The sequence below is a fragment of the Eurosta solidaginis genome, chromosome 3 (assembly GCF_040869045.1).
Source record: "Eurosta solidaginis isolate ZX-2024a chromosome 3, ASM4086904v1, whole genome shotgun sequence".
Classification (NCBI taxonomy): Eukaryota; Metazoa; Arthropoda; class Insecta; order Diptera; family Tephritidae; genus Eurosta; species Eurosta solidaginis.
Window position 1 is genome coordinate 198535774 of NC_090321.1, and position 18658 is coordinate 198554431.

Consider the following 18658-nt stretch of genomic DNA (forward strand, 5'->3'; position numbering starts at 1 on the left):
TGCAAAAAATTTAATCCCACTTTGAATCGGCTGATTGGACCTTATCACTTCGGCTTCAGACCTGGTAAATCTACTATTGACCAGATTTTCACAATGCGCCAAATCTTGGAAAAAACCCGCGAAAAATGAATTGACACACATGCCTATATGCCGCAATGTCAGAATTTGGTTTCCTCGCAAAATTTATACGTCTGTGGAAAATGACGTTGAGCAACACCATCAGCTCAGTCAGAATTGGGAAGGACCTCTCCAAGCCGTTTCAAACTAAACGAGGTTTCAGACAGGGCGACACCTGTAATGCTCTTGAACAATATTCTATAAAAGCGTGCAATTACTGGCATATGCTGATGACATTGATATCATCGGCCTGAACACCCGCGTCGTAAGTTCTGCTTACTCCAAACTGGAAAAAGAAGCGGTAAAGATGGGTTTGATGGTGAATGAGGACAAAACGAAGTAGCTGCTGTCATTGAGCAAAGAGTTAGCGCATTTGCGCCTTGGTTACCACGCTACTGTTGGCAGCCATAATTTGGAAATACTAAAAAACTTCATTTATCTGGGAACCAGAATTAACACAATAAACAACATCAGCTCTGAAATCCAGCAAAAGAATCACTCTTGCCAATAAATGCTACTTTGCTATATGGTGTAGAGGCATGGATCATCACTCGTTGACGACGGCGAGTGCCAAAGAATATTTAATGATGAGCTGTACGGGCTTTACGCAGACATCAACTTAGTCCAACGAATTAAAACTCAAAAGCTACGCTGGCTAGGCCAAGTTATGCGAATGAAAGATAGTGCTCCGGCTAAAAAAATATTTTTATCGGAACCCGCCTATGGAAGCAGAGTAAGCGGGCGGCCCCCACTCGGCTGGAAGGACCAAGTGGAAAACAATTTGAATTCCCTTGGTATGACCAATTGACGCCAGTTAACCCAGAGAAGCTGCGACTGGCGCTCCTTGTTGGACGGCCATAACAGTTTAAACGGTTAAGCGTCAATTAAGTCGATAAGTAATTCGGCATAATTTTGGTCATACTTTCAGGATATTCTTCGTAATAATTTTGGGATTTTGTAATTTTTTTTGGGCGGGTTATTTCCGAACCGGTTCAAGATCATTTCGGGAATTCTATCTGGATCAGTATAGAACGGATACGGTATTGTGCGAGGGATCATCGAGACTATTTTGGCATTTTTTGAGGAACTGCTACGACACAGTTTCTGGATTTTTTTGGAAGTATAGTTTTGGGATCACTTCGGGATTTTTTGGACATTTGGTATTGTTTTCGAGATAATTGCAGTACTGTCCAGGAATTATATGGGCATTGCTTTCCGGACTATTTTCGGACTACATTTAACCGATTATAGAAAAACGGCCTTTAAAGGTTTAAATTTCTGATACGTTTTGGGTTTTGGATTTCAAATAAGTTAAAAAACGTTCGAGTTTTTGAATATATTAAAATATGTAAATTTCTATAAATATGCAATGGGGCATATTTCTGCGTATTCAATTGCATTTACGGTAGTAAAATGACTCATTACTACATATATATTATGCCAACAAAGAAATCTTATCGCAACAAAAATGGATCCTTTCTCATGTTGATATTTAAAGGCCTCGAAATTCGAAAAGTGAAACAATGCTAACAACGCGGCTAGCACTTGAAATTATAGGCGCTGGAGAAACATGGCGCTTCGAGTAATGTTTACTTATGGGCGTAAATAGTTTTATACACCACTGTACTTGTACACAGGGTATTATAACTTTGATTGGATAACGGTTGGTTGTACAGGTATAAAGCAATCGAGATAGATATAGACTTCCATATATCAAAATCATCAGTATCGAAAATAAAATTAATTGAGCGTCCGTCTGTCCGTTAACACGATAACTTGAGTAAATATTGAGATATCTTCCCAAATTTGGTACACGAGCTTATCTGGACACCTATTCTGGGTATTGAAAATTGAGCGAAATCGGATTATAACCACGCCCACTTTTTATATATATAACATTTTGGAAAACACAGAAAACCTGATTATTTAGTAAAGAATACACCTAGAATGTTGAAATTTGACGTGTGGACTGATATTGAGACTCTTGATAAAAATGTGAAAAAAATTTTATAAATGGGCGGGGCACCGCCCACTTGTGATAAAATCAATTTTACAAATATCATTAATCATAAATCAAAAATTGTTAAACTTATCGTAACAAAATTCGGCAGAGGTTGCCTTTACTATAAGGAATGCTTTGAAGAAAAATTAACGAAATCGGTTAAGGATCACGCCCACTTTTACATAAAAGATTTTTAAAAGGGTCTTGGACGAATAAAATAAGCTATATCTAAGCTAAAAAGAGCTTTATATCAATGGTATTTCATTTCCCAAGTGGATTTATAACAATAGGAAAAACTTTAAATTTAAAAAATGGGCGTGGCACCGCCCCTTTTATGACTAAGCAACTTTCTATGTTTCTGGAGCCATAAGTAGAAGAAAAATTAGTTCAGAATAGAACCACCTGTATATGTATCATTGCGCAGCCTTGTAACACTATTAAGCACACAAAACAAACAACAACAGCATTTCAAGTGTACAGCTGGGTATATAATGTTCGGTTTCACCAGAAACTTCGACTTCCTTACTTGTTGTAATACGTACGATTGGTTTTAAGCAAAAGAATAATTGAACAACCTACAAAATTTGCACTGATTTCATGATTTTAAAACTTAAGAGATTTCAAATATTTCTTTTTTTTTGGGAATCGTTTATTTTTAATTATTTGTATTTAACACACAGTAAGCCAATATCCTTAGAGAAAAGAGGAGCTTTTCGTAGCTATTCCGCGATCATTTTTGGTGTATTTCCAGACCATGTTAAGGACAGGATAATTTTGGACTACATATTTCATGCGCTTTTCGAGATAATTTCGCGATAATTTCTTTACTATTTCGAAATTATCCTTAGATAATGTCGAGACTATTTGTTGTTGTATTAATGATAAAGACATTCACAGAAGGCTTTTGGGAGTGTTATCGATGTTGGTGGTCCTTTGCCGGATATAGACCCGGTACGTTAAGGTACTAGCCCGGCAATCTCGCGAACGATTAATATGACCACATTAAACATGCTAGAAAAAAAACGGCCCACACCCCCTAGTTTCTCGCCTGCAAAAAATGTGTATGATACATTCATATTTGTAACAGGATTTCCCTCACGTGGGTGAAGTTGATGTTTTCGCTCAGTCTTTTAGAGTTTTTCACAACCTTTTCGGGATATTTTTGCGATCACTTTGGACCTATTTCGGCATTTTTCCGCAAAAATTTCGGGATTATTTCAGTACTATTTTGGGACTATCTTCGGATAATTTCGGGATTGATTCGTGATTGTCTTCGGGACCATTTTGGCAATTTTCGTGCCTATATCAGGATTTTTTTAAGGATTATTTGGAGACTACTTTGGAATGATTTCGGGATTGTTTTAAGAACTTTTCGCGATTAACTCTGGATCATTTCGATATTGCTTTAAGATAATTTCGGGAATGTTTCGAAATTATTTAAAGTTAATGTGGCATAATTTTCAAGATAATTTCGGGATTTTTTAAGATAATTAGGAAGCGTTTGTTGATTATTCTAGCACTATTTTCGTGATCATTTCAGAAGTACTTCGAGATAATTTCAAGATTGTTTTCAGGATTATATCTATCTTTTCGGGGTCATTAGAATCTACCGGCTTTATTCCTTTGAAAAGGGGAGCTATTTTGGGGCTATTCCGGGACAATTTTGGGTCTATTTCCAGATCATGTAGATACTATTTCGGGATAATTTCTGTACTATTTCGGTATTATCTTTAGATAATATCGAGACCATTTCGTGTCTGTTTTCGGGACAATTTTGAGTTTGTCCATTCAGGGATTTGCTTAGGGATCATTTCGGGACTATTTCAGGATTTTTTCACGAACATTGTGTGATCATTTTTTGTAATATGCAGGGAAATTTTGGGACTGATTTGTGATTTTTTTCGGGACCATTTTGGAAATTTTTTGTAATCATATTAAGTTTTTTAGAGATCATTTCGAGACTACTTTGAAACGGTTTCGCAAATGTTTTTGGAACTTTTCATGATTAAGTCTGGATCATTTCGGTGTTGCTTTTAGATAATTTACGGACTGTTTCCAGATTATTTGGAGATGATTTTGGCATGACTTTCAAGATAATTTCTGGGCCATTTTTAGATAATTTGGCACATGCTCTTAATTGTATCAGGATCTTTTCTGCACTATTTCGGAATGATTTTAGAAATGTGTTCTAAAGCGTTCCAGGACTTCATCTGGATCATTTCGGCATTATTTTTGCGTTGAGTTCAGAACTATTTCAAGATAGCTTTGGAAATTAGAGAGATAAATCTTTTCGGGGTTATTAGCTCTCACATGTATGAAGAGAACAGTTGTTTTTTTTTCAAATCGTTACAGCTCTGAGTACATGAAGGATTTTGTACCCATGTGGAAAGAGGCCCCAAGTAGTGTTGGAAAAAAACACAATGCACAGCTTAAAAAAACCTATTTGCAAAAATCGCGAGTACTCCATGCATGCATGTATGGAGTACTCGCTATGGACCAAGCGAGTGCTCCAAATTAAACACCATTCATACAAAAAATATGATCCAATTAACATTGCAATGTCCTAGGACTGGACCATATACTCCAACTCAGCATTACATCAGAGTAACGAGTTGGTCCATTGCTGCATTACAGTGGAGTATAATGGTAAGTACTCCAGTATAACACAAGTGGACCACATGATCCAACGATTTTTGCAGGGTAGCCGTCGGTAGAAGCCAGTACATAGTTATGTATATACATATGTACATATGTAGATATACCAAAGTTGATTTAAATAAAATGAATTACTATAACATTTGAGTGATTGGTTATTTTATACGAATTTAATATCTTAATTGGCTATTCTTTTGGCATTAAGTGATCAATAAACACTCATGGAGCTTTTCCAATATTGTCGTTTTGTATCCGTGCCTTATCGTCACTCGAACGCTGCAAATAATAAAACCTTAAGTATTTAGAAAACAAACAAAAAATATAAAACGAAAGGGAAAACAAAACGATTGATTAGAATAAATGCACCTGTAATACATAATCAATCTTTGTAAACACAAAGTTTAATTCGATAAGCACTTGCTGATATTAAAGAGGAAAGGAAAAGGCCCTCACTGAATTAAGAAAGCAGTTTGGAGGATAGCCCTCCTAGGTTGTCGCTGTTGTTTTAACCGCATAAACACTGAGATTTTAGGGAAGGTTTGCCGGCTATGAATTCTATAATAGCACAACTTAGCGAAACGATTTTTTAGACCCCTCAAACCTTTGCGTATACAAATGGCGAATTTATATCGACAAAATTAGTGGTCAATTATCACTTGTGCGACAGATGAACTGTCACCAATAGCGTTAATAGCAAATCACCTCTACGTTTTTTACTAGTATAGTACACAATTCGTCGTTATGGAATGAAATATATAAGTAAATATTCGCAAGTACTATTACAATTATATTTAATAAATTATGAGATTTGGTAAACATTTTCCACATACTTCATGTGTACGTACATATATATACATCTACTTTAGCATGACCAAATCTCACACAGCATTGGGTATAAAAAAAAAAATATCGTTCACACAAAATGTAGCTTAATGATCCATACAATAAAGGTTGTTGTTGTTTTTGTAAGCACGAAAACGCTCTCTAAAGGTTTAGGTTAGCGTTACAGATGGGAAGGTACTTTTGAATTTAACATATCACGGGAATAATATTTGAACTCCTCGCAAGTTTGGTTCCGTTGATTGTGGTCGCCTTTTAAGGCATTCAGCCATACCGCGGGATATTAAAAACCCCTTTACCCGCTAGGGTTATTCATATATGTATATATGAGAATAACTGTCAACCTAGTAGTGGTCATCTAAATAGTTTTGGGTAAGTTAATGCATATGTATGCTTAGAAATTATCAAGTCATAAGAGCTATTGCTAAGCGATAGGATGTAAGCTTTGATATTCTTTGTAATGGCACCTTAACAATTTGGGAGAAAAAAATAAATATATCTCCATTTTGAAATTGGCAATTTATTATCTTGGAAATAAATGCATACTTAATTACAACTACTCACCTTCAATAATGCCAGTCATAAAAACTTGTTCCTTTTTCTCAACAAATGTACGTCGGTTTACGCTGATATAAAACACCACTGTGCACAGTACCAAAACAAAATTATGTAAAAACCAAAAAAACTCAAGGATAAATTATGGCCGAGACGTTGATGATTTCCACGGCTGTCCTAGGGACCGTCAAAGCAGCGTAGCGATGATGAGTCAAATTGGCGATTGCTTGCGAAGAGGAAGCGTAAAATATTTTACTACTAAAGATCACGTTAACCGCTTGAAAAGCTGAAAAGTATATGAAAGTAAATTTTGTGTGGGGCCTGACAAAACTTAAATTTTTCCACTTGGTTTATACTTAAACTTTTTATGATATACAATGCCTGTTTCTATCCATACAAAACAACCGAAAAATGATCAAGCTAATTTGGTTTTTTCTTTAATATTTAACATTTTTGCACAGTTTAGTTGATCTTTTTGCAATCTTTAAACTTTTCTTTGGAGTATATGTAGTAGTAGTAATAGATACAATAAACGCTAGATCTCACTTCAGAGCACCGTTTACATATCCAAGATACAAATATGAAATCGCGATGTAAAATTACATTAATTGCACATTTTATTGCCTGGATTTCGAAAGTATTATTTTATTTATTTATTTTTGATTTAACTGCAAGCGTATTAGTAAATTCATTTAATGTTATTTATATTTTTTACAGCACAAACATTGCAGATCTCCGAATTAGCAAAAAACTGCGCCAGCTGACAGCGAAGGCAGAGAATTTGGAGAGCCACCCTGTGTTTGCACTTTTACCGTGAATGTATGCAGCGCAGAGTGATACCAGACAGCATGGTTCAACTATATACAGGTTGGCTCATCTGTAAAGCAACAAAATATGTCTGTTCAAATTGTCAAAATCTGTGTATTGGTGTTGGTGCGAATGGTATGGAATGGAAACATAAAACTTAGCAGTTTTTGTATGTGTAAGTAAAATGTTGCCAATGTGTTGGTTTCATTTTGAGTTTGCCATCTCCTTTTGACAATCCCTTCGACCATGCAATGACATAAATAAAATCAGCTGATGAGATGAGCCAACCTGTACATAATTGAACCATGCCAGACAGTTATAAAAACAACTGAAGAAATGGCCTGGAAAAGTTTACATACAAGCCAACCTAATATAAACGCACGCAAGTCATTTTCTGTCAAAAATGTCTCATGCACATACAACTTGTATGAGAGCAACCCAAATTGAATTTGCTGCGTGAAAACCTAACTCGATTTCCGATTTTTGTTCTGCGTGACATTTAGATTTGACGTTTGCACACATGCTTTACATTGTTGCAACGCATGCTTATTTGGGTTAGAGCAAAAAACGCCGTTTGTTTGCGTGCGCTAAAAAAACGCAGTGCGGTTTTATTAGGTTGGCTTGATAGTCACATCGTGAACTCAAGGGCCAATTAGTGGTGCCTCATAACCATAACCAGATAAAACAGCTGATCCAACCTACCTTATGAAAATCGATGTAATCGATTAATGGTGCCATTCCATAACGCTAACGACGTAACCATACCATAAAGCTGGAGTCATTGGTGCCGTATGTCGTATCGCTGTATCCGTATCCCTACCGTAATCAGCTGTTTATCGTTACGACGGTTAACCAAAACCCAATTGGTTGGCTACGATACGGTTACGACTTTAGCGGCACCAATAATCGATTGCATTGATTCTCATAAGGTTGGTCGAATCAGCTGTTAAAAGGTTACCGATACAGTTACCGATAAAGCACCAATGTCTCCAGCTTAAGGGAGAATTAATGGTGACTTATAACCATAAAGCCATAACCAGATAAAACAGCTGATCGAACCTGCCCTATGGAAATCAATGTAATCGATTAATGGTGCCATACCATAACGCTAACTCGATTACATTGCTTTCCATAAGGAAGGTGTGATCAGCTGTTTTATCTGGTTATGGCTTTATGGTTATAAGTCACCATTAATTCGCCCTATAGCCAGCCAATTGGTTTGTGGTTTCTCGCCATATCCATAACCTAAAAATATTTGAGTTGGTGAATTTAATAACTTTTTGTACACCTTTTGCAGTTTAAGTTTAGTAAATTACAATTCAATTTCAGAAAATTACAATTCAAATTCAGAATTTTCAATTCAATTTCAGAAAACTTGCCGGGTGCTTTTTTTTTCATCCAATCGAAATAAATGTATGTAAGATGGTATCTATGTGTTAAGGAAGCATTGGACATCTTGTTTAAATCAATTTTAAATTCGAACTGTAATTTTCTGAACTTCACACGTAATTTTCCGAACTTGAATTGTAATTTTCTGAACTTGAAATGAAAACTCTAAACTTGAATTGTAATTTTCTGAATTTGAGTTGTAAATTTCTGAATTTAAATTGGAATTTCTGAACTTGAATTGTAAATTTCTGAACTTGAATTGGAAAATCTGAACTTGAAATGTAAATTTCTGAACTTGAATTGTAAATTTCTGAATTTAAATTGGAAATTCTGAACTTGAAATGTATGTTTCTGAACTTGTATTGCAATTGTCTGAACTTGAATTGTAAATTTCTGAACTTAAACTGGAAAAGGTGTAGATTTTACTCATTGTTTTGGATACGTTATGACTAAGAGACTAATTTTTTTTTTTTTGTGGAATATGTTTGTAATTTTTTGAGTTCTCTTAATTTTTATGAAATTTTCACGATTTCTAGGTTAAGGGTTTAAGGTTTAATTAGCCCTTTAAGGGCTTCACCTATGGACATGGCTGTTTGTAGATATGGCAGAAAACCAAAATTCAATTGGTTGGCTATGGTATGGTTATGGCGTTATCGTTATGGTATGGCACCATTAATCGATTACATTGATTTCCATAAGGTAGGTTCGATCAGCTGTTTTATCTGGTTATGGTTTTATGGTTATAAGTCACCATTAATCGGGACTTTAATCAGCTCTTTAAGGGCTTCACCTATGGATTAATTTCTTTTTGCTTCTTGTCTAGTGCTTTATGAACCTTGATTAATTGAAAGTGAATGGACCATTTTGCAGAAGGTTACAAATAGAAGTTTTAATTACAATTTCAGTAGTATATTTTTTAACTACAAAGGAATATGGAAAAATACTGCTGACGTCAATGAGATGATTGACGATCTGGAACAATATCATGAAGTTGCGGATGAGTACATGCGAGGCTTGTAATACGTAAACTCGAGATTGACGGTATATGCTTCTAAGACCCAACATTTATCTATGTAAACCAAGCATTAAGGTAGCCGATGCAGTACTGGTACTGCTACAACAACAACAACAGGTTAGCTGGTATAAATATATAGCCTTAGAGATTTAACAGCAAAGATGCTTCAACAAATCAGAGCTTATAGATTCACCTGAAGGCAAAAAAAACTTTTGCTTATATCTGTCAGACACTATTTTAATTTTTCTTTAATTGCAAGCTAGAAATACTGACGAAACTTTATCGAAACATCAAAATACAAAAATAATTTCCAACAGAAGAAAACGAGACCAGTATTCCCTCCAAATAAGTGAGTCGGACAATAAAACTGTTCATATTTCAAATTTATTTTTCACATACTTTTTCACAATAGAAGCAATGCAAATAATACGGAAAAATTATTTCTCGAAGTTCTTGATTCACTTATTTCACAAAAATATTAAGTATAGTTGCGTATTTGTGCACAAAATTTACAAACTAAAAAGAAAATTTTCTTTTGTCGGAGAAAATAAATAAAAAACAGCCGAATGTCAAAAGACCTAATACCTATTTGATTACTTTATTTTTGCTTGGATTCCAAGCTAAAAAAGCTGACGAAACTTTATCGGAAAGTCAAATTACAAAAACGATTTCCAACAAGAGAAAGAGAGACCAACATTGTCCACAAAATAAAATAATTTGAGAGGTTTTTGTTTATGTTTTAAACTTCGTTTTTTCATTAGCATTTTTCAAAACAAACACAATGCAAATAACACGTAAAAATTATTTCGCGCTCTGGTGGGTCACTTATTTCACACGAAAGTTCATTTTAGTTCAGTATTTATGCACTAAATTTTCAAACTAAAAAAGAAATTTTGATTTGTTAGAAAAAAAATTAAGAAAAACAACCGAATGCCAAAAAAAACTAGATTGTAATTTTCTTTGTTTTTTGGAATACAGCTAACATACCTACACCAGTACCGAAGCCTTATTAGGAGGGAGTGCGACAAAAAATTTAAGAAAAAATACACGAAAATAGAGTAGTGTCATATAGGTATAACGAAATACAAGCTGGCTCGTTTGTCTTTAATGAGCTGGGTTATATTTTTCTGGCATTTCGTTAGTTTTTTGGAATATAGTTTACACACTTACGCATTATGAGGGAGGGCGACAAAAAGTTAAGAAAAAATACAGAAAAAAATAAAGTGTGGTCATATAGGTATTATCAGAACTTTATTTTAAACAGCTCTGGCTAACTTTGGAAACGTGAAGACAAACATGAAAAACACCCAGTCGTATGATCCCGACATACTTTGTTCTGATTTTCTCTAGTTGGCCACTTGTCTCTCTATCCATAAACCTTCTTCCTCTCGCCTCTGCTTTTTCTAGACAATCTTAATCGGTTCATTCATTCTTCGGTTAATCTTCCCGCTCTTGCTCTCTTATTCTTAATCTTATCCTTATTCTTAATCTTGCTGTTAACCTGTTTTCACTACTATTGCCTGGTTTTTCAGTGCAAGTTTAAACTCTAGTTAAGTTGACTAGAGTTTAACATTGCCACTTTTTTCGATAACATAAAATTTTGCTCATCTCAGCTTAATACCTATATGACACTACTTTATTTTTGCTTGGATTCCAAGCTTAAAATACGGACGAAGCTTTGTCGGAAAGTCAAAATGCAAAAACAATTTCCAACGAGAACAAGGGAGACCAATATTGCCCACAAAAGGAATATGTTTGACATGTTATTGTTGACTTTTTTTTCGTTTAATTTTTCACCAATTTTTTCACAATAAAACTATGAAAATATAGCCGAGAAAAACAAAAAAATTTTTTTCACAAGGACAAATAAAAATAAAAAAAAATTTTTCACAAGGACGTTAATTTTCGTTATATATTTGTGCACAAAATTTTCAAAATTAATAAAAATGTTCATTTGTCAGAAAAAATAAAGAAAAACCGGCCGAATGCTCAAAAAACCTTTCGAAAAACAAACAAATTGAAGATAAAATACTAGAAAAAATACACGAAAATAAAGTAGTGTCATATAGGTATTAGTTTTTTGAAATATAGTTTACACACTTACACCAGTACTGAAACCGTATTAGGAGGGAGGGCGACAAAAAATATAAGAAAAAATACAAGAAAAATACAGAGAAAATAAAGAAGTGTCAAATAGGTATAAGCGGCCGAAGTGGCAGTGTTAAAATCTAGTCAACGTTAACTGGAGTCTATACTCGCACTGAAAACCCCGGTCTATGTCTCATAACAATACCCTTATTCTCACTTTTACTCTCACTCTCCATCTCATCTTCCTCTTGTTCTATTTACTTTCATAGTTTCTTCCCATTTCCTCTATTTTCTCGATACTTTCACGGTACAGTTTCCAATTTGGAGATATATCGAGTTTGGCTATTTTCCGTATGTTACAATACTAAGGTAGTTAAAAAGAGGCAAACTTATATATAAACAAGTAAAGGTGTATGCGTTCGGGTATAACCGAACATTATATACTCAGCGTGAGCTTCAATTGTACATTTCATTTCAGATAAATTACTTTTCTACATAACACTTGGCACCGCCCGTTAAAAAAAAATTTCTCCCCATTTCCTCTTACAATAAATCTTGATAAGTGAAATATCATTGATTCAAAACTACTTTTTGCTAAGTTATAGCTTATTATTCTAGTCTACGACCCTTTTAAACTTGTTTTATATCTAAGTTGCCGTGGTCTTTAACCGATCCCGTCCATTTTTACTAGAAATATTTTCTGCTATAAGGAAAATATGTGTACACAATTTCATTACAATATGTTAATTTTTCTTCGTGTTATGGCTCCCGAAACATAGAAAATTGCTTAGTCATAAAAGGGCGGTGCCACACCCATATTCAAAAATTTTGGTGTTCTCCAATTTAATGTTATAATTCAATTTAGAAAGTAAAATGCTATTGATACAAAGCTCTTTTTTGTAAGATATAGCTTATTGTTTTCGTCTACGACCCCTTTAACTCGTTCAAAATATGAACGAAAAACCGAAAAAAGACCCGCGGGTACCTCCGAAACCGGGGGTGGGATCCATAGTATTTCTGCGCAGAACACCTTTCTGCGTTGGCGGCCTTTGGCCGCGCTTATAAAAAATAACCCTGGGCTACGCCATGCCAAGTCCGGGTGTGTGGTATAACCGTGGCTACCGCCACGGTGATGCACAATGTTTTTTGTGGGTACAACCAACCACATGAAAATCGCCAACTTCAACTGCGAATATCTCCGGACAGAGATAAAATTTTGGTAATAGTCTAGTTGAGGGGTCGACTGCTAATACGCTACCAAAAATATCGAGAGAGGTGTCAAACGACGCGTATTAATCTCGAGAACAATAATCCGATGGCGGAAAAGAAAAATTTTATCTCTGTCCGCAGATATTTGCATTTGAAGTTGGCGATTTCCATGTGGTTGTTCTTGTGTTTGTACCCCAAAAAAAATTGTGCATCACCGTGGCGGTAGACACGGTTATACAACACACCCGGACTTGGCATGGCGTAGCCCAGGGTTATTTTTTATAATCGCGGCCGAAGGCCGCCAACGCAGAAAGGTGTTCTGCGCAAAAATACTATGGATCCGACCCCCGGTTTCGGAGGTACCCGCGGGTCTTTTTTCGGGTTTTCGTTAATATCTTTTGAACGCGTTAAAATTTCTATTTTCCGCCTCCGGATTATTAATACTGATGTCAAGACGCGTCGTTTGACACCTCTCTCAATATTTTTGGTAGCGTATTAGCAGTCGACCCGCAACTAGACTATTACCCTTTTTTTAACTAAAGTAACATTTTTTAACTAATTACACAAATTTGCATACAAAAAAAGTGTAAACAAACATCTTGTTCTTCCTTTTTTCAAGCGTACGTACGCTCCATAGTGTATATAGGTACATATAGGTACACTATGGTACGCTCAGCGACCAACATTGCCGTACGATTAGCTACACGAAAATTTCATGCTGTCGCTTTCATGCTGCTGACGCCTCGTATGCAGCTCTCCATTCAAAGGTAATAGTCTAGTTGAGGGGTCGACTGCTAAAACGCTACCAAAAATATTGAGAGAGGTGTCAAAAGACGCGTATTAATCTCGAGAACAATAATCCGATGGCGGAAAAGAAAAATTTTATCCATGTCCGGAGATATTTGCAGTTGAAGTTGGGGATTTCCATGTGGTTGTTGTTGTGTTAGTACCCCCAAAAAAAATTGTGCATCACCGTGGCGGTAGCCACGGTTACACCACACACCCGGACTTGGCATGGCGTAGCCCAGGGTTATTTTTTATAAGCGCGGCCGAAGGCCGCCAACGTAGAAAGGTGTTCTGCGCAAAAATACTATGGATCCGACCCCCGGTTTCGGAGGTACCCGCGGGTCTTTTTTCGGTTTTTCGTTAATATCTTTTGAACGCGTTAAAATTTTTATTTTCCGCCTTCGGATTATTAATACTGATGTCAAGACGCGTCGTTTGACACCTTTCTCGATGTTTTTTGACGCGTATTAGCAGTCGACCCCTCAACTAGACTATTACCCATTCAAATACAGGTGTTCGGCATCAAAGCGTACAAATTTCGCCTTCAGCGTCTATGACGCGTATCCTCGTGTGCACCTTTCCTTACTAAGTAATCAGGTTTTTTGTATTTTCCAAAATATTATATATATAAAAAGTGGCCGTGGTTATCATCCGATTTCGCTCATTTTCAATACCAATCTATTCTGGGTCCAGATAAGCTCGTGTTCCAAATTTGGTGAATATATCTCAATATTTACTCAAGTTATCATGTTAACGGACAGACGGACGGACGGACGGACATGGCTTAATCAAATTTTTTTTTTTTCGATACTGATGATTTTTATATATGGAAGTCTATATCTATCTCGATTCCTTTATACCTGTACAACCAACCGTTATCCAATCAAAGTTAATATACTCTGTGTGCAAAGCACGCTGAGTATAAAAATGTCGGCCCTACTACTTTAAAACACATGGCTGCATTACGAGGGCCGTCAAATTTTTGTTGCTGTAAACACTGTCTGTGTAAACCAAATAATTTTTTTTTTTTTTTTAGTTGGGATAATGATTTATACTAAGCTAATAACACAATAAACAAACGAATACTCATCAATTGCCAATGTTATGATCACTGTTAACTTGCGGATATATAAAATATTACAGCAACATCAGGGCCATTACTTAATTTTTGAATTGATTGATTGTCTACTTTTTGAGAACATTTTATAGCTGTCGCAACTTATTTCTATAGTTAACATGGCTTTAGGACCGCGTGAATCTGGGGAGCATATCGTAAAAAATGCCCAATTCCTAAAAGTTCTGCCGAAGGGCATACACATGTTGGCCGAGGAAGTGATCTCTCGTATACAAACAGGTCAACTTGATCCTAAACAATTTTCTCAAACTGAAGTACATCCAAAGGCTAGCGACCCAAATGCTATTGAATGGATTTTTGTTGTTGATACGCTAAACTTCTGTTTTTGGACGCCAAGTAAGGGCATCATTTAAATTGAATATATATGCAGGTTCTAAAAAAGTTAATTATTTTTACTCGTCTCTAGGCGACTACACAAAATATAAAGTAAATGGTTACACTGGATACTTTGCGCTCTGTGCCGCAATTAACAGAGCCATGGAGGAAGGAATTGACATCACAAACGCTGAATTTTATTCAAAAATCGATGCCGATACATTGCGACGCATATTTCGGTCAGATGACGAAGTGACATCGGTGTCGCTATTTGAAGAACGTATTGTTTGCTTACACGAAGTCGGCAATAGACTAGTAAAATTTTGGCAAGGCAAATTTGTGAATGTGGTACGTGCGGCACAAAATTCGGCGGAGCGCTTACTAGGCATGGTAGTTAATGAATTTCCTTGTTTTCGTGATGAAGCCGACTTTGCTGGGCAACGAGTTTCACTGTACAAGCGAGCACAAATTTTAATCGGTGATATATGGTCCTGTTTTAATGGAAAGGATATTGGAAAATTTACTGATATTGAAAAAATTACGATGTTTGCAGACTATCGTGTACCACAAGTACTCATTCATTTCGGCAGTTTGGAATACACACCGGAACTTCTCAATATTTTGAAAAAGGATACCATTTTGAAGAATGGCGATTCCAGAGAAGTCGAAATTAGAGGCGCATCCATATACATAGTTGAAAAAGTAAAAGATGTTATTCTAAGAAAAATTCACGGCAAGGAAGTAGAATTGAAAAAGAATTACGTGAATTCTGTAATAATTGATCACTTTTTGTGGGATTATCGGCGCAAACATGCAGACGAACTGGAACACATTCCCTTCCATAAAGTACTAAGCATTTACTATTGACTGAAATCCTTTTCAAAGCGAATATTTGTTGAAATAGAAGTATAGTTTTATACAAAACTTTATTTTTGATCTAATTATCTTCACATACCAAATTAAAATGCTTAAAGTTTAATAGGTTTTGGCTTTCCGGCCTGCGCAGCGACTCGCTCTTCATAGCGTTTATTGGCCTCTGCGCGTGATAGATTGCCCTTGCGCGCATAGCGCTGGTTAATCAGGAATTTGACGTCCATCTAAAATTCATAGAAAAAACTTCATTGAATGAATTTATAGCTTCATTTTTTGTTTTACTTACACCAAGGGTCGACTCGTGACGCTTGCGAATTGGCCGCTTGATGCCATTACGATGCGCTTTCCTGTTTTGATTGTGATTGGTGTGATTCTTGGACTTTGCCATTGTGTTTTATTTAATCTAACTTACACCAATTGTTTATATTAAATTTTCCAAAGCGATGTAAAGGCAAAATCCATTGTGATTGTTGTCAGTTGTTAGACCCGCAGAAATGAAAGAAACAATGAAATATTAATCAGTACACAAAAAACTACAATCCTTTATAAATTCAAGCACTCATACGGAATGTTATTTACAACTATTTTCTAGATTTAAGCGGATTTTTCTATTAAACATTTACAAAAATTACCTTTGCTTTTGACAATAGAACGGAAAAGAAATGATGGCCGCAATGTCAATTGTGACATTTCCCAGATATGCAGTTGCAGGGCTGTATTTGGAGCGCGTACACGCCATTAGGCATTCGATTTATTTATGTTGGAAATACCAAGTCCCGTTTTACATCATACAATTCTTGAATTCAACTCTGTTGGCCTTTTGCACTTTCTTTTCGCGTTTACTTTTATCAATTTTTCTCGAAAGCAAGTGTGAAACAAAAAATGGCGTACAAGCAGAGGGAGGAAGAGATGGCAAGAAAAAATTGAAACGACTTCAAGGTAGGCAAGGCGAATTCAGTAGAGGTGGTGTTATATTCTTGATTATTTTCCATACAATGCCTTGTACTTTAATATGTCAGTTAATCGAAATCCATGAAACTTTTCTTTTGACTTGACATTCTGCTGCACGGCGAATTGGTTGAATTCGCTTTGCCACCACCTGGTATGGATTCGAAAGATAGGGTAAAAGTCTAATATCGAGAGAGGTGTCAAAAGACTCGTTTTGACCTCGGGAACAAAAATTCGAAGGCGGAAAAGAAAAATTGTATCTCTGTCCGGAGATACTTGCAGTGGAAGTGGTTGTTGTAATGTTGTTATTACCACAAAAAAAAAAAAAAATTGTGAACATAAGTGTTTTGCGCGGATATAGTTTTGGTCTCCAAACCGGTGTTGGACCCACCCAGGGTAATTTCTTGTTAGCGCGGCCAAAGGCCGCCAACGCAGCAATGTGTTCTGCATAAAAATACTACGGATTCCACCCCCGGTTTCGGAGGGACCCGCGGGTCATTTTTCGGTTTTTCGTTAATATCTTTTGAACGAGTTAAACATTTTATTTTCCGCCTTCGGATTATTAATACTGATGTCAAGCGCGTCGTTTGACACCTCACTCGATATTTTTGGTAGCATATTAACAGTCGACCCCTCAGCTAAACTTTTACCAAAGATAGTTTTCTTTCATTTCGACTGACTGACATATTGCCGTACAAGGCGTTGTATGAATAATAATCAAAAAGCAGCAATCAACTGTTGCGATAACAACACCTGTACTGAATTCGCCATTGGTGCTGTTGTACTCTTCCCCTCTCTTCTCACCCCCTTCGCCGATGACACGGCAAACTTGAGTTCAAGAATTGTATGATGTAAAAGGGAACCAAGTAAGCAAATCAAACGTAGAAGGCCTGAAAACTCGGCATATCCAAATCCATATAAAACAGCCGACCCAAGTGGTCACTTCATCTATACCAACAATTTTGTTAGCGTATACATGTAGAGGTGCCCGCCGCTGCTTATAAATATCAATGCAATTGGTCAATAGTGCCAAGCCATAAAGGCCGAATTAATGGTGACTTATAACCATAAAACCATAACCAGATAAAACAGCTGATCGAACCTACCTTATGGAAATCAATGTAATCGATTAATGGTGCCATACCATAACGATAACGCTATAACGATACCATAGCCAACAAATTGAATTTTGGTTTTCTGCCATATTCACAAACAGCTGATTGTTCATTCGCCTATTTTTTTTGCCATTTTGTGTGTCTATATAATTTTTTTGTGTTTGCCGCTTTTTTGTTTTAGTAATTAAAAATTCTATTGTTTTGTTTATTTTAAAGACAAATTAATTTCGTTTATTGTTTATGCAGATCATAATGGACGACTGCAAATTAATTGAATTTGTTCGCGATTTCCCATGACTTTATGACAAGGCAAACCGGGATTTTAAGGACGCAAATAAAAAAAGTGCCGCTTGGAAGGACATAGCAGAGAATTTAGGTGTGGATGGTAAGTAATAATGAATGATCTTATAATATATGCGTACTAAGGTATCATTATTCCCAATAGTGGCAGTAGCAGTAAGGCGATGGGGGAATTTAAGAGAGCGTTTTAGTAAGGAGGTAAGAAGCAGTAAAAACACTTCAGGAAGTGGCGCGTCTGATGGAAGGCAGTGGGTTTTCTTAGAGAGTCTTCATTTCTTAAGAGCCCACATTATACCCCGACCGTAAGTATAATGGAATTACTTAACATGTTTGATTATGAAAAATTTTCTATTACAACAGAATGCGGCAGAGCTCTCAAAATATAAACAGAAGTGTTGAAGGTGGCAAAAGTACACCCACCATTTGTGAGTCACGCCCTCCAACTCCCACTTTACCTGAGCTGCTATCTACAAGTACGCAGTCCCCTCCTATTCCTCCAGCGCAGTCAC

General features: G+C 36.1%; 3 protein-coding genes and 1 long non-coding RNA gene across 7 annotated transcripts in view; 2 read left to right on the forward strand and 2 right to left on the reverse strand.

Moving 5' to 3' along the window:
- Arms (Ankyrin repeat-rich membrane spanning) overlaps positions 1–6932 on the reverse strand; it is a 200218-nt gene extending 193286 nt beyond the window's left edge. For 2 of the 4 annotated variants that reach the window (XM_067774558.1, XM_067774550.1), the window contains exon 1: positions 6179–6932. The gene's annotated coding sequence lies outside the window, so the exon portion shown is untranslated. The remainder of the gene's footprint in view (positions 1–6178) is intronic. The other 2 variants (XM_067774548.1, XM_067774549.1) reach the window with 2 other exon arrangements.
- LOC137244877 (uncharacterized) overlaps positions 1–9491 on the forward strand; it is a 57055-nt gene extending 47564 nt beyond the window's left edge. The window contains exons 2-3 of the long non-coding RNA XR_010951218.1: positions 6887–6988; positions 9189–9491. This is a non-coding gene — a long non-coding RNA (uncharacterized lncRNA). The remainder of the gene's footprint in view (positions 1–6886; positions 6989–9188) is intronic.
- Positions 9492–14436: 4945 nt separating this feature from the next.
- Positions 14437–15837, forward strand: LOC137244881 (queuosine 5'-phosphate N-glycosylase/hydrolase). The gene is made up of 2 exons (XM_067774576.1): positions 14437–14934; positions 15005–15837. The coding sequence occupies exons 1-2, from the start codon at positions 14700–14702 to the stop codon at positions 15778–15780; spliced, it is 1011 nt and encodes a 336-aa protein (XP_067630677.1). The 5' UTR covers positions 14437–14699; the 3' UTR covers positions 15781–15837.
- RpL29 (ribosomal protein L29) lies at positions 15821–16543 on the reverse strand. The gene is made up of 3 exons (XM_067774577.1): positions 16419–16543; positions 16073–16189; positions 15821–16010 (listed from the first exon to the last, which is right to left on the reverse strand). Exons 2-3 carry the CDS (start codon positions 16172–16174, stop codon positions 15882–15884), a joined length of 231 nt encoding a protein of 76 aa, XP_067630678.1. The 5' UTR covers positions 16175–16189; positions 16419–16543; the 3' UTR covers positions 15821–15881.
- Positions 16544–18658: the final 2115 nt, after the last annotated feature.